At 41.2% G+C, this 15,913-nt stretch overlaps 1 protein-coding gene across 3 annotated transcripts in view; it reads right to left on the reverse strand.

The window, feature by feature from the left end:
- EXOC1L (exocyst complex component 1 like) overlaps positions 1-15,913 on the reverse strand; it is a 113,138-nt gene that overhangs the window by 60,866 nt on the left and 36,359 nt on the right. For 2 of the 3 annotated variants that reach the window (XM_081020594.1, XM_081020596.1), the window contains exon 2: positions 11,301-11,356. The exons of the other annotated variant lie outside the window; for it this stretch is intronic. Coding sequence is in view for 1 of the 2 variants with exons in the window: in XM_081020596.1 (XP_080876722.1) it covers positions 11,301-11,356 (56 nt within the window). In the remaining variant the exon portion in view is untranslated. The remainder of the gene's footprint in view (positions 1-11,300; positions 11,357-15,913) is intronic. 3 annotated transcript variants of the gene reach the window in all.

A 15,913-nucleotide genomic window follows, 5' to 3' on the forward strand; every position in this document is an offset into this window, starting at 1 on the left:
TATGGTTCTCCTCCTCCTCATTTCATGCTCACAACCCTCTGAGGTAGGTTAGGCTAGGAGATGGTGGTTGGTCCAAGGTCACCCAGCGGGCTTCATTGCTGAGTGGGGATTCAAACCCTGGTCTCCCAGATCATAGTCCAACACTCTAACCATTGCACCACGCTGGCTTTAGAACCTGAGAGGGCTGCCAAGACATTTGGTTGCCTGAAGCAGAACAGCAAAAGTGCAGCCCTGATCTAGTCAAGATGTTTAGCACCAAGGTTATTCTGGTACCTGAGGGGCAAAATAAGTGTGCCCCTCTCCCTCGCAGTACAAGTAACAAATAAAAAAAAAATGAAGTAGCTAACAGTTTGCTGCCCACAACCAGTGGCCTGAGGCAGTCATCACAGGGTGATAGGACAAGTCATGAGTCTGAGAAGAAAGGAAGGAACACGCTTCCACCTGCAAGCTTATAATGCTTTCTGAAGCTGCCTTCTGGTGAGTGGGAATCACGAGAGGGTTTCAAAGTGTGTGGACCCCTTTCCCTATAATTATGGAGCTTCTTCTAAGAAGAAGGTGAAAAGACACTCCTCCACCTCTCGTCTCCCAAGTTATCTTTGTCTGTGGTGGCAGTTTTAGGCGTAGTGGGCAAGCTTTGCCTCCACAACAACTTTTTCTCTAGGTTCTATGCTTTTCACTATAGTAATGAACGGCAAGTCACTCTATTCTATGTAAAAGAAACACTATTCACATTGAAGACAACCCTACCCCCTGTCCCTGGTGATCTCAGTCATCTAAAAAAACTAAGCTTGCTCCTATTTTTGTAGCTCCATCCTGGGATTGATTTCTTGGTCATGCTATAAAGTGGGATCAAATGTCAGCAAGTGTATATAAACCAAAGCAGCTCTATGGCTAAAGCAAGCGTAAGCCAATGTGTTGCCCTCCAGATGTTGGACTCAAAAGCCTCAGCAGCTGCAGTCAGCATGGCCAGTAGTCACAGATGATGAGAGTTGTATCCATTAAAGTCTGGAATGTACCAATATGGACTAAAGCACAATGTTGTTAAATTCTACTTTCTATTTTGGACTGTCCCTTGTCTTCTTCATAAAGGATCATTACACTGGGGGTTTATCTAAATGTGGAAATGGTGGGCAAAATCATCACACATGGCAGCTTTGTGCAGTGTCATCTACAAGTTTTACCATACAGGGCAAAGCTTTACAGACTGTAGACATGGTCTGTAAAACCACCTCATACAACAGTTCTGTAAAGACTGATTTCTTAAGCATCTGGTGATTGCGCATTTCCACCCCCAACAGGGTAAGTAGGGAAATAAATCTCTTGCAGCTACTGTGGCCGTTTTCTTGTACACTTAGTCCTCTTTAACCATGCCTAAATTAGCAACTCCCCTTCCACATTTTGGGGAAAGACATGCTCCTAAGGTAAGCAAAGTCATTTCCCCCTAGTTTCCCCTGCATGAACAACATTCTTTAGCAACCATGCAATCCCTAACTGGCCTAGAATCTGTCAACAGGACAACACTAACAAACATGTTACACAGTGAAGCCATGCTTCATTTTTTATTTCATGGAACCATTGTTTTGAATGCAACAGTCTCTGGGACACGAATGACTGCAGAATTGTAGTAAACATGGGTCACTGTATAGCTGGAGTCCGTATTTATGGATGAGCAGAGAAAACTTTGCTTACAGCTGTATCCTCAGTGAGATGGTTGTACTTAGAACTAGTTGAAAACAATCAAAGTGAAAAGTTAGTTATGGGTCACTTTAATCCCATTGATATCTTCGGGACTAAGTGAGACCAAGTTAGTCTGAATCCAACTCACCATTATTAATTCCTGCTTTTATTTTCGTCTCTTTTTATTTTACCTTAGTAACGGCCCTTAAAGGCTGAAGTTTGCTTTCCCCGAGTGACACAGCTAGTGCTTACATTCACTTACACAGGAGAGCTTTTTAATGGATTGTGCCCAGAGAAAATAAAGAGCCAAGTTGCTCAAGTTCAAATTTTCTTTGCAATGAATCAGTAATGTGTCCTTACTCATGGATAATTTTGTCTTTTTAAAAAGCAAAAAAGTTACTACCAAAAGCTATTCCTGCAGCCACATTTTAACATAATGAAAAACGCATGATGACTAGAGTGGGCAAAATCAGACACAGCCCCCCCCCCCCCCGGTATTCTCTAGATCTAAAAAAGAGATTCAGTTTTTATTCATAGCTCTTGAGAACTAGGACAGTAAGAAAAGTCACTGAAACTACAGTAATGTTTGTCTCAAGATAAAAAAATGCCATGGAAGATTTTATAATAACGTAGAACAAAATTATTATTTTTCCACTGAGCCTTACAAACAGCTTCTTGCAGAGCAAACTTAATTCCTTTTTTTACTGTGTTTCTCCAAATGGTAAAAAAACAACCCTTGAGATTTGCAATAATTTTAAAATCAGTAAATAGATACATGGTCCAGAAGAAAAACTATTGAAGGAGGAACATTCATCCTTCAACTATGTGGTAACAAGATTATCTCGCTGCTGGTGTTGGATCTGTCTCTCTATCTCTCTATCTCTCTATCTCTCTATCTCTCTATCTCTCTATCTCTCTATCTATCTATGCCTTGGGCTGGTTTGAAAGCTCCAGCTGTTGCAGAATGTGGCAACTATATTGCTGATGGGGGAACAAGGCTGACAACATGTGACACCATTCTGAAAACATCTGCACTGTTGCCCATCTGCTACCAAGCCAGGTTCAAAGTCCTTGTGGCAATTTACAGAGCCCTGAACAATTTAGGACCAGGGTACCATAGAGGCTGGGGACGCGGGTGGCGCTGTGGGTTAAACCACAGAGCCTAGGACTTGCCAATCAGAAGGTCGGCGGTTTGAATCCCCGCGACGGGGTGAGCTCCCCTTGCTCGGTCCCTGCTCCTGCCAACCTAGCAGCTCAAAAGCACGTCAAAGTGCAAGTAGATAAATAGGTACTTCTCCAGCGGGAAGCTAAACGGCGTTTCCGTGTGCTGCTCTGCTTCGCCAGAAGCGGCTTCGTCATGCTGGCCACATGACCCGGAAGCTGGGTTGACCAGTAAAGCGAGATGAGCGCCGCAATCTCAGAGTCGGCCACGACTGGACCTAATGGTCAGGGGTCCCTTTACCTTTACCTTACCATAGAGGCTACCTAAACCCTTATATCCCAGCTTGATCACTGACACCATAAGCGGCATTGTTAGTTGCACCCCAGTTGGTGAGACTCATTTGACAGCAGTAAGAAACCAACCCTTTATTTAGTGCTATTGGCATAGTCCCAGGCTAGGCATCACACACAAAGTGAGAAAGGCTCAGTTCAGTAGACTTCTAAAGGATCTCTGCATTTGCTCAAACTTGACAACCTGTAATGCTGCTGAGGTTCCATTGTGCACATGCTGGTTTTTTGTCTGTCTGTCTTTCTGTCTGTCTGTCTGTCTGTCTGTCAATCTATCGATCTATCATTGTGACATAACGGAGGCATTTCCTGAAAATTCAGGTGAAGAAATAATAAACTTTGATCTAATGTTGTTGCTTGTTTTGGTATCTTTTGCCTACATGAAGTGGAGAGGGAGGGAGGTAGCAAAGAGTTTACATGAATGAGAATAATTTAGTTTCAATATGCCTTTTTGTATAATATTTTGCCAAACAAGTCAAGTATCAAAAAGCAGAGACTGCTTGTCTCTGGAGGCCGGACTAGAGTTCCAAGTTACCTTTTTACCATCGTATTGTGATTGCAATAACAGCATAATGTCTAAAATTGGAAGCACATTAGCAGAAGGAAAGTTACCAAACCCATTCTGAAATATAAAACAAAATCATTATTGTTTCTTTTAACATTCCAGAACTTATTCTTAAAGCTTATGAAGGGTCATGGTGTGACAATTATCCATGCTTTCAAAAACCATTTTCTGCAAGCAAAATTGCAGTGTAAAACTATATGGAATTGTGTATAATTTGTAAATGAGTGTTGTGGGCATACTTTGTGGGCTTTACGATGAGAGATAATAACATCTTCCCACTTTTTCTTTTACAAAACTCGTATTGGCATCCACATTTCTTCTCATTGTTTCAAGTAACATAATTCCTTTTATTTCAAATGTACCAGCCGGAAAGGTCAGTTGCCAAACTCTTTTCAGTGGTCTGATCACAACGAAACACAGCACATTTTAATCCCATGAGTGTCAATTTTTAATGCACTTTTTTTTTTGACACAGCTAAGTTAGAATATTGAAGATGTGTGTGTTACATACTACATACATAAAAATTTGCTACTCTAAGGTAAACAACCGAGGTTTTATAACATGCCATTCAATAGCCTGAAAGCATATGGCAACTTAACCTTTGACTTTTGAGATCAGGAAAATCTTTTTTTGTAATATCATTTCTGTAACATAGGCGAGAAATGAATAATGAGGTCACTCTTTGTGCCCAGGTAAAAAGAACATGAAAGCTTTAGAATGTGCTTCTATTCAGCAGGCACAGAACCCAATCCTCCATATGACCGAAGCAGGGGACTTTACATCTCCTGTAGCCTTTAGCTCAGTACTATGAAAATTGCGGGGATGTGGGTGGCGCTGTAGGTTAAACCACAGAGCCTAGGACTTGCCAATCAGAAGGTCGGCGGTTTGAATCCCCGCGACGGGGTGAGCTCCTGTTGCTTGGTCCCTGCTCCTGCCAACCTAGCAGCTCAAAAGCACGTCAAAGTGCAAGTAGATAAATAGGTACTTCTCCAGCGGGAAGCTAAACGGCGTTTCCGTGCGCTGCTCTGGTTTGCCAGAAGTAGCTTAGTCATGCTGGCCACATGACCTGGAAGCTGTACGCCGGCTCCCTTGGCCAGTAAAGTGAGATGAGCGCCGCAACCCCAGAGTCGGCCATGACTGGACCTAATGGTCAGGGGTCCCTTTACCTTTACCTTATGAAAATTGCAGCCATTGGCAACCCATAAACTACCCCCTTTTCAGAAGTGATATGTTCGACATTTTTAAAATGACAAATCTGGGAATTAAAATTGGTAGCTTTGCAGAATACAAATATTAAGGTGAAGTCTTCAGTTCCTTTGTTATCACAACAGGGCTCTAATCTTTCCAAGCCATTACACATGTCTGAAATGCTTTACATGTGTCTGTAAAGTGTAGAAACATTTTGGGATTGGTTCATGATGGTGAAATGGCGTGATATAACAGACAGCATGCTAGATCTGGACTGAAGTTCAAATCTGCCATAATGATCTATGCTGCGTGTTGGGAAAATCACTAAGTCTTTCTAACCTACTTCACAGAGTTGCTTCAAGGGCAATGAATGATATTTTAACTTCAGCGCTTTGGGTTTCTTCTGATTCTGTGTCTTGCCCCAAATAGAATTTTAGCGACTTCTTCATATTGGGAGATGTGAAATGCTGGGTGGGGTCAAAGTGAATGGCAGACGAAGAGGAGTTGCGGTATAGAGAATGAAGACAAATGAAATGAGAGAGAGAGAGAGAATGATGGCATAGATAAAGAAGATAGCTGTGAAAAAGGCTTGTCAGATATGTCTAGTTATGGTTGTAAAACTTATTCTTTATTTTGTTCTAGTATCCTTTTCTATAAATAAATCTGTTTAATGCTTCTAAATTAAAGTGGTCTGGGAGGATTCAGAAAAAGCAGGTCTCATCTCAAGTATCTTGTACTGATATACAAAATTAAACATATACAGTGAGAGTCCTATTGCTCTCAGCAAATGTTGGTAGCTGGTTGTTGAGAGGACTCTTAAGGGGAGTCTTAACTCAATGGACCAAGTGACCTAGCAATATTCAGCGGTAAGGGCCTTGTTAGGGAGCTCCTGGGTTGTTGCAATACCATCTCATACATTTTGCATCTCCCTGCACCCTGCATTTTGAAAATCAGAAAATCCATTTTATTTTTTCCAAAATCACTAAGGGAATTAAATTAAATTATTCTGGTTTGGTTTTTTCCGTATTTAACGCACTGGTTCTAAATACATTTTAATTGGGAAATCAGTTCTATTAAAATCAGCAGGACTCATTTTTGGGTAAATATGAGAAATGAGAGGTTAAACATTTCCTGTCAATTCCAATAAGTGCCCCTCCCCTGTCTTCTGATTATGGGTAAAGGGTAAACAATTTTTGCTTCTAGTAATACTGGGGTACATGCTGCTATACTTTCTTAATGGGCTGCACAACAGCAATTTATGAAACTACATTGCTGTCAGTGAAGAATGCACACGTACACTATGGTACATCAAGCTTACAAATAATGAACTAGGTCTGTGCAGATTCTGATATAACCAGACAGAGCATAATTGTTTGTTTTTCCTCTTCAGAGCACAGTTCACTGCTCCTCTGGATGCATCATGCGTAAGGAAGGAAACAATGGCCTTAGAAGAAGGCCCATTAGCTATATTTGTTTTATTTGTCTTACACTCCAGTCCTAAACACACAGACGAGATTTATACCTTCACAATTTTGTTTCTGTCTGGCGGATCTGATGCATGCATTGAGGGTACACATTCCTAGCCTGTGGGCAGTCTCCATTGATTTTCTAATGGTCCACACAGAGATGCTACGAATGGAACAGAAAACAGCAAGTTCAACACAAGTGGTATATTCTACCACCTGAACTTTTCTACAGCTCCAGCGATTCCACTGGTGTTTTCAAAGAACTTCCTAGTGAAATCCGATTCCCTTAATCTGCTTTCAGCTTGGATTTAGAGGCAAAGACCACTTATAGAAAATTTCTAAGATTCTATCATCAAGAGGATAATATCCTCTTCCTACTTAACAGAGATGACTCATTACTTTATGTTGCAATTTCTATCTTTTGAAGGGGTACTTTTATTCTAGTCTTTCTTTTTTAGACCTAGCTCTGGGTTGAAGTGCACTTTTCAAAAACTTTCTAAATTAGCCCTATGCACCAAGGACTGTCCGCCCCACTTATGGATCTTGCACAAGAAAAACTGACAACACTCTTGAAAATTTGAACTGATTTACTGTGCGTGCACAGGCTTGTTAATATTTCTGCTAGAAGTCCACAGAATACCACAGCTAAAAGTCTGCTGAAATGATCGAGGGGACGGTGAGTAAGGAGTGATATACTAGAAGTTAATAAAATTATGCGTGACATATATAAAGTATATGAAGCTTTTCTCCTTCCCTCTCTCACAGACATGTGATGGGGTGAATGTTGGAAGATTCAGAACAGTGCATAGTTAACTATGGAGGCAACAATGGCCACCAACTTATTGTTGTTGTTGTTTAGTCATTTCGTCGTGTCTGACTATTCGTGACCCCATGGACCAGAGCACGCCAGGCACTCCTGTCTTCCACTGCCTCCCACAGTTTGGTCAAACTCATGTTCGTAGCTTCGAGAACACTGTGCAACCATCTTGTCCTCTGTCGTCCCCTTCTCCTTGTGCCCTCAATCTTTCCCAACATCAGGGTCTTTTCCAGGGAGTCTTCTCTTCTCATGAGGTAGTATTGGAGCCTCAGCTTCAGGATCTGTCATTCCAGTGAGCACTCAGGGCTGATTTCCTTAAGAATGGAGAGGTTTGATCTTCTTGCAGTCCATGGGACTCTCAAGAGTCTCCTCCAGCACCATAATTCAAAAGCATCAATTCTTCAGCCTTCTTTATGGTCCAGCTCTCACTACTGGGAAAAGCATAGCTTTAACTATATGGACCACCAACTTAGATGGCTTTAAAAAGAACTTAGACAAATTCAAGGAAGGAAAGGCTATCAATGGCTCTGTTGGAGGTGGCATTGCTTCTGAATAACAGTTGCCAGAAACCACAGGAGGTGATAATGCGTTTATGCACAGGTCCTACTTACAGGCATCTGTGAAAAGGATGCTGGACTAGATGGGTCATTGGGCTGGTCCAACAGGTTCTTCTTATATTCTTATGAGTTTTGATAAACAGAAACCACCCATATCTTTCCAGCTGAAAGGCAGTATAGTAACTACTTTGATTTCTATGCTGATCAGATGTTCCTAAAAATCTTATTAGCATGGGGCATTAATAGGTTGGCCTTCTAGTTCCTCCACTCAGACCCTATGTGGCTTACTGGACATTTTGTTGTTTGCCAGTGCCAATGTTTGCAATCTAAATGCAAGGGCTATATATATATATATATATATATATATATATATATATACTTCCTCGCCAGTGTTAAGTTGTGGGTGAACATATCAGACGACACAGCGATTCTTCAAACAGCTCTTGTTTATTCACAGGCCAGAACTGAACTGAAGGGTTCAGCCAGCCTGCTTATATAGAGCTCCACTACAGCGCAACAGTAACCACTTTCTGTAACTATCCAATCACTGAACGTCACTTTCAATCCCCTATTTCATATGTGGACCTGAGTGAAAACTATCTACAGTATCCCCCTGCTGGCCCAGGGTGAGAACTTCAGTACATAACTCTCTCTCTCTCTCTCTCTCGATAGTTATGGACTGAAGTTACTGGGTTGTAGCGGACAAAACTGCCCCATTTGCACAAGAATTTCTGTTTATGCAGTGGAACTTCCTCTCCCCACAAATCTGCTCCAGAGGTTTTTGGGAAAACCCCAGAAGATATCCCTGCCCTCTCTCTGGTGTGTAAAACAATGTAAGAATGCAACTTGAAAAGTGGCAGGGGGAACGATCTCACTGCATTGCAATCCGCTAATGTGTGCATAGCCTTTGTTTCTAAAGGTCTCATTGCAGTCCAGGCCACACAAAAACTGCAGCTGAAACATAAAGCAACGGACATCTTTATTCCTTACAACAATGCATGATACCATTCCAACGCATTTTGAGCGTGACAAGCTCCCTGTCTGTAAAAACAATTTAATGTGCTCACTGGTGTTCTGACAACTCAAAGGTCACTTGATACATTGCCACAAGGAATAGACTTTGCACCTTTTGTGAACTTCTACTAGTTTTTTGTTTTTTGTTTGTACAAGGTCAGATCATACAAAATAACCCCAGCTACTTTAAATATGGAAGTGTAAAAATTTCCTTCCTGGGGGAGACCAGGCTTCAGCTATTCTACTATAGTATAGTGAATGTACTAACAGCAGCCAGTCAGATCCTTCTGGAAGACCTGGAAGATGGTGAGCTCCCCAAGTTTGTCATAGTGCTTATGATTATGGGCATTCATTTTATTTTTTTCCTGATAACATTTATAAGCCACTTTTCACCACAACGTGGCTTTTGCGGCTAATAGTTCAGCTAGACCCACTAGCAGAATCCTGGCTCTTAACAACAGCAGCAGATAGCCAGGAGATGTGGAGCAGGCTGTGGGGAGACCACAGGAAGGAAGGGTCTCTCATCTGATACAATTATCCTTCAGGCTAGCAGTTCTTAAGCTTTCTTTTCCATGCACCGCTTGACAATTACGGTGAATGGACAACTTATTAAGCTTCTGTTTGTTCTTCAGGCCAGAGTACAGATATATAACTCAAGTTGCAATAACCATAGCCTTGCCTTTCTAATGCAATGAATGCGCCTTTCTTCGAAAGCAAAGTTTTTGTAAAGTCAAGTGCAATATTTGTCAGTTTTAGGCTCAGGTCATATTCAGCAAAGTTACCTTTTATTTGGTAATTTTTTTAAAGGAAAAAAGTGACATACTACACCAATGCTGTATGATGAAAATAATAGGCTCTAGATCAGAGACTTGTTAGCCTATTTGACAATCTGGCTCTAGTCAAAAACAGCCTCAGTCTCAATAGTAAGAAAAAGTAAATCAAGTGCAAGGCCCAGTTCACAGGTCTTCTATTCTTCCACAGTGTTTAGTGGACCACCTGGATGGAGCTCACGGATCACAGGCTGAGAATCTCTGCCATAGTCTTTGAGAAGCACACAACTAGCTCAGAGCCCATTTAAAGCCGTATATCTGAGAGCAGTTAATCTAAGCACACTATTCCCCCCCCCAAGGCACACCCCAAATTGCTCTAAGGACAACAAGTATCAAAAACGGGGGTTGATCCTGGTAAACAGGGACCATGGTAGCATCTGCTGACATCTACACAGAGAAGCTGCTTAGGCAGTTTACATCTATGTCACTACTTTCATTGTCGCATCAGATGACCCCGTATATTTCACTGCAGCCCTCATGATAATCAGATACTCTCTGTATTTTCCATCTGTTTGCAGTTCTTTCAAGGCTACTAGAAAGGGCCTAGCGTCTTCAGCAGTAGAAAGGGAAAAAAAAGATTTTTATTGAATTATAAAACAAGCAAAAAAAAGGCACAGCAAATACAATTAGGGGATACACATTAAAGAACAATTGTTTTCACTGTCACATTACAGAGCCACGCATCTAATATTAACAGTTACACAAGATCAGAAGAGGAGCACAAATTTTATAAATCACAATTATGAGGTCCACATTTCATGCATTGGAACAGGCAGATAACTTTGCAGATCTTTTGCAGTAGCCTAAGTGATAAATCCCCAGCAACTGGCATAGAAATATCCCAGGTCTTCAGATCCTTTCAAGACTTTTATATTGTGTGTTATTTTCTCGGATACTTTGCCAAATTCCAGACCTTTTTCTACCACAAAGACAACTAACTGTAAATTATGCCATGTCTTCCATTTTTCAGCAATGGAAATTCGAGCAGCTGTCAATATAAACATTACTATTTCCTTTGAATGAATATTTGCTGCCTGATCATCCGGAATGTTTACCGGTGGTAATTGCAAGGTCATTTGAATAGTGGTCCTAGTAATTTTAGGAATATATGTCACTGAATTCTTTTGACAGCTTTGGCTCTATAGAATTACCACTCTAAGATGATGGGATTTATATTATTGCCACATGTGGTCCCACATTCAGCTGAAAGGCAAAACTGCTGTGATAAACCAATATCTTATTTACAGGTCTTGCAGATGAAAGCCCAAACACTTGTCCGTAACTTCACTCATTTCCCTAGAAGTAAAATGTTTTTCTTAAACTCTCTGCCAGTTCTCTGAACATTAAGATTTTACTAAGCAGTGTGGATCTGCCCATGCAGTGAAGATTATGTGTATACCAAAGAATATATATTTTTTAATCAAATTATTGCAACAATTCTATTTAGCCAAAGCAACAGCAGAAGCAATATTAATAGCAACAGCTTAGTGCTAAAATAAACTAACTACTAGGGAAGGCAGAAATGTGCAATGGTAACGTATCCTTTATGAAGCATCGAGTGGGCAATCATTGCCACTAGTTGATGGAAGTCCTTTGATGTGAGTGATGAAGAGAAATGTGCAGAGATAAAGCTATTCAACTATTTGATTAGGGAGGACAAAAAAGTGCCTGACTTACATGCGTTGTCTGATGAGGAGATCTTACAGCCCTGCTTTTTACATTGAGCTTGGCTTCTAGGATAAAGAAATGTATGTCAAACTTTGCCTCCTTTTATAAGAGTGTTAGTTCTATTATAAATTCACCTCAATTTATGCTGCAATTCATATGCCAGAACGGTCACATTAACTGCAGTAGAATTATTCTGGGTAAACTCACAGACTTCATTTTTGGGGGCTTGCACAACAATACTCTGAAATAAGTGGCTTGAAGTTCACGACATATCACTTTATTAATATTCCATAAATGTCTTCAGGTGAAATCCTGACCCCCATTATAGTCAATCAGATTTTTTTATGACTGCAGAAAGACTCCCCCCCTCCTTTTAACATGCTGCAGTGAATACTATCCAAATTCTTAGCAACATTTTGTTAAAAATGAAGTGCTAAGTGGTTTTCCCCTGGCCCAACAATTTGTAGAGCATTTTTCCCTTGACATATTCAGTGGCACCCACATGAAAGCATAATGATGTGCTGAAAATATGCAATCTTTCAAAAACTTTTTGAGTTTCTCTCCTGTTCTCATTTCCTCCTTGTGCCCCCATCATTGTGCCCCCCTTTTAGTGCCATTTCCCCCCTCTGCTAGAAAAGGTCATGGCATTTCAGGGTGTTCACTTCCTCAAGAACTATGCCGAACCCTTGAAGTAATGAGTTGTGTCTGCTCTGTCAATGAAATTCTGCCACAGGCAGAAACAAATACAGCAGAACTAAGACCAGGACGCATCTGCCCACTGCCTATGACAGTTTGTGGTTACTAGAATTCTGAAAATTATTGCAAAGCATTTTGCAAAGGGCAGAAAAACATGATTAGCCACCTGCTCTTGTCATTCTTCAAACCTTTGTGTGGTTTTCAACCTCCACATACGTGAAACAAAATAATTCAGGCTTTATAAAGCTTTTTTCCTTATTTGTCTATCTAGAAAACAGCACATGCATTGTTCTTTGTCATAATAACAGCATGTGTTGGTTCTTTATGCCTTTTAGGACATCTTTAACAACACAGCTTTTTCTGCAAGGAAGGCTAGGGTTTATTTATGTACATAATTTGGTGTCTGGTAGAACAATCCAAAACCTCTTTGCATTGGGCTGGGGCGGAGGTGGACTGCGCAGAGGTGTCCCCTTGCCAGGCTCTCACCAGCCCCCTGCTGAAGAACTCCTGGCTGGTGGCAGGCAGTGAAAAGCCACAAAGAAGAAGAAGAAGAGTTTGGATTTGATATCCCACTTAATCACTACCCGAAGGAGTCTCAAAGCGCTAGCATTCTCCTTTCCCTTCCTCCCCCACAACAAACATTCTGTGAGGTGAGTGGGGCTGAGAGACTTCAGAGAAGTGTGACTAGCCCAAGGTCACCCAGCAGCTGCATGTGGAGGAGCGGGGAAGCGAACCCGGTTCACCAGATTACGAGTCCACCGCTCTTAACCACTACACCACACTAACCAACATGGGTGCGTGTGGACAGGTGCGCTAATTAAGGTATTTGTAGGGTAGTAACTTTGGGGGACAGTTGTTAGCTTGAGATAGGCACATAAAAAGGTCATGCTATAGAGTAACAGGCTTGGGAAAGTACCAGTGGCTACATTGTGCTTTTATTAGAGGGCAGTGTAAAAGGTTTGTAGCTGCCCTTGTATGCTTTTTCAAAAAGTTAATTTGGTTAATTGTGAAGCTGAGAGTACATTCTCATAGTTCTAATAAGTGCATGCCAAAACATGGTAGACCTCTACAGTTTTAGTGTTCTGAGGATGTGGTACCTTGTGGATTAAAATCTCAGTGACAGGAATGTAGCTGATGCTTGTGTTTGTGGGCTGTGCAATGGAATGTGACCAAACCTAAAGTCATTGCATTGAGTTTAGGAAGGCAAAATTCAAAGGATACCCAGGTTTGGCTGGGCAATAGTTGGTCAGGTATAATGAAGTGACTTAGCTCCCCCATCAGCGCCTTTCAGAAGGAGAAAATGAGAATTTTTTTATGATTTCCCCTCTTTCCAATACTGTAACCCCAGAGGAGCTGCAGAGCTGAGTGTAGGTTTATCCTTGTTGAGAATCCCAATTTATTATTGTATCTCCCACTAAATTTAAATATGCAACATCATTTGCTATTATGTCACTTTACAAAGCAAATAAATCATTTTCTTCCACAATCTGCCTGTAAATTGAATTAATAAAGAGCATTGCTGGAAGAGGAAATGTAGCATTTCGTGATATAAATAGGGTGGAAAAGGCTCATGTTCTGTGGCTGATTGTTCAGGCTGCCCATTTCTGAATGCTTCAATATTTCCATTTTAAAAATAAAATTTAAAAATTATTAAATATTTTCATGAATTACAAGAGAATGTGCAATGTCTCTTTTTGTTGTTGTTAAGATGATGAAGTCTTTTTGTTACATTCACTGTAAGACAATATGGTATTCAAAGGTAGTGGGAGAGAGTAGAGGGGAGAAGGTATTTCTGTTTTTAAAAAACAAAATGGAGGCATATGGAAGTGCGGGTGGGGGACATGGGGTCAGCTTGGGTAGAGACAAGCAGTAGAGCAGGAAACCCCTTTTTCGTTTTTAAAATAAAAACCATTAAAACTTCCTCTATTAAGTCCTGGTACAGCACAGCACTTAGAACCAAGAACTATGATCTGCAAATCACTGGGAGGCAAGACAGCTCAGCAGAAAAGCACACGTAGAAGTTCCCTACCAAGTTCAATCCCTGGCATATCTTGTTAAAAGGATCAGGTAGCAAACGATGTGAAGGAACTTTGGTGGTGCTCCCAAAGAGCTTCTGCCAGTCAGGCTATATAGTACAAAGTGAGATGGGTAGTACAGTGGTACCTCGGGTTAAGTACTTAATTCGTTCCAGAGGTCTGTTCTTAACCTGAAACTGTTCTTAACCTGAAGCACCGCTTTAGCTAATGGGGCCTCCCACTGCCGCCGTGCCGCCGGAGCACGATTTCTGTTCTCATCCCGAAGCAAAGTTCTTAACCCAAGGTAATATTTCTGGGTTAGCGGAGTCTATAACCTGAAGCGTCTGTAACCTGAAGCATATGTAACCCGAGGTACCACTGTAGTCTGATCTGGAAGAAGAAGAAGAAGAAGAAGAAGAAGAAGAAGAGGAGGAGGAGGAGGAGGAGGAGGAGGAGGAGGAGGAGTTTGGACTTGATATCCAACCTTTCACTCGCCTTAAGGAGTCTCAAAGTGGCTAACATTCTCCTTTCCCTTCCTCCCCCACAACAAACACTCTGTGAGGTGAGTGAGGCTGAGAGACTTCAGAGAAGTGTGACTAGCCCAAGGTTACCCAGTAGTTGCATGTGGAGGAGCAGGGAAGTGAACCTGGTTCACCAGATTACGAGTCCACCATTCTTAACCACTACACCACGCTGGCATCCAAAGGTGGATGTCATTTGTTCCTGCAAGATCTGCAGGTGACCACAGCACACTGAGTTCTTAAGGGTATGAGTCTGGCAGTTCCTGATTGAAACTGGATCCAAGAATTGACCAGAGATATTCTGAGTTGGCTAAAAAGAAAAGGAAGAAGCTAAACTGCAACAAGAAAGACAACTGCAGAGAAGACCTTTAGAAACATTTACTGGGAAGAAGTATTAGATGTGTGCCGAGAAGAAAGGTACAAATGCTGGTGTGATTCCAATGCTGGTTTCAGTAGGATGAACACATGGGGCAATTTGTTCAGCAAGTGTCAGGCCAAAGCATGATATTTACATTGACTCTTGCCCATGCTATGACTTTCACACATAGGTAAGTGTAGCAAAATAAACTTTACACACGGTTTTACTTTTACCTTTGTTGGTAAATGGCCTCGGGAGTTGAGTAAACAAGTAATGATGAATTGTGATACATATGCCTGAACAAAACAGCCCTAGTGAATTATGTGTTTGCTGCATAGCATTTTAATAAGTCTCCTCTAACTTTCTCGTGATCCACTTTTTCTTCCTGTGGGTCATTAAAGTGCTTTTCGTTTCAGTTATTCTATAATGATTCCTAATGCATTAAGACATTTCACTGTTATATGGAAAGTGATCAAGGTCAAGAAAAAAAGGACTATTAAATCTGTTCTTATTCAGTTTTGTATAAAAATATGTAAATGTATGAAAATTAACATACGGGTGGATATAAAAGAAAATATGTATATCCTCGTCATATTCACAGGGGACTTCAGCTGAGAAACTAGTTAACTTTTCATCATACATTAAACCAGCAGGTAAACATTAATATTGTTGAAAGCCTTATGATGTTGCTGTGATGTTGCAAAATCTTTGTTAAGGTGGCATTATGTTGACAGTTGATCTTCATCTATTATAGCAGTATTTGGCACATATCCTATTATGGTAAACCAGAGACTGTGGAGAGTGCAAGTCGGGCAAGTGGTGTGAGGCAGGAGAGGGCAGCCAGGAAACAGGCAGGGTTTGTTCAAGATTAGATCTTCTGAAAACAAGGAAATAGGCCTTCAGGACCCTGGACAGAGCCCAGGAAACAAACTATTTGTTCCAACCAGGTCAGCCTCAACTGAGTCTTTTTGTGCTCTCTGAACTTGACGTCACCTCTCAGGCTTTGTCTCCCTGATGAGGAATACAAAGACT

The sequence above is a fragment of the Podarcis pityusensis genome (assembly GCF_964106645.2).
Source record: "Podarcis pityusensis genome assembly, chromosome: 9".
Lineage (NCBI taxonomy): Eukaryota > Metazoa > Chordata > Lepidosauria > Squamata > Lacertidae > Podarcis > Podarcis pityusensis.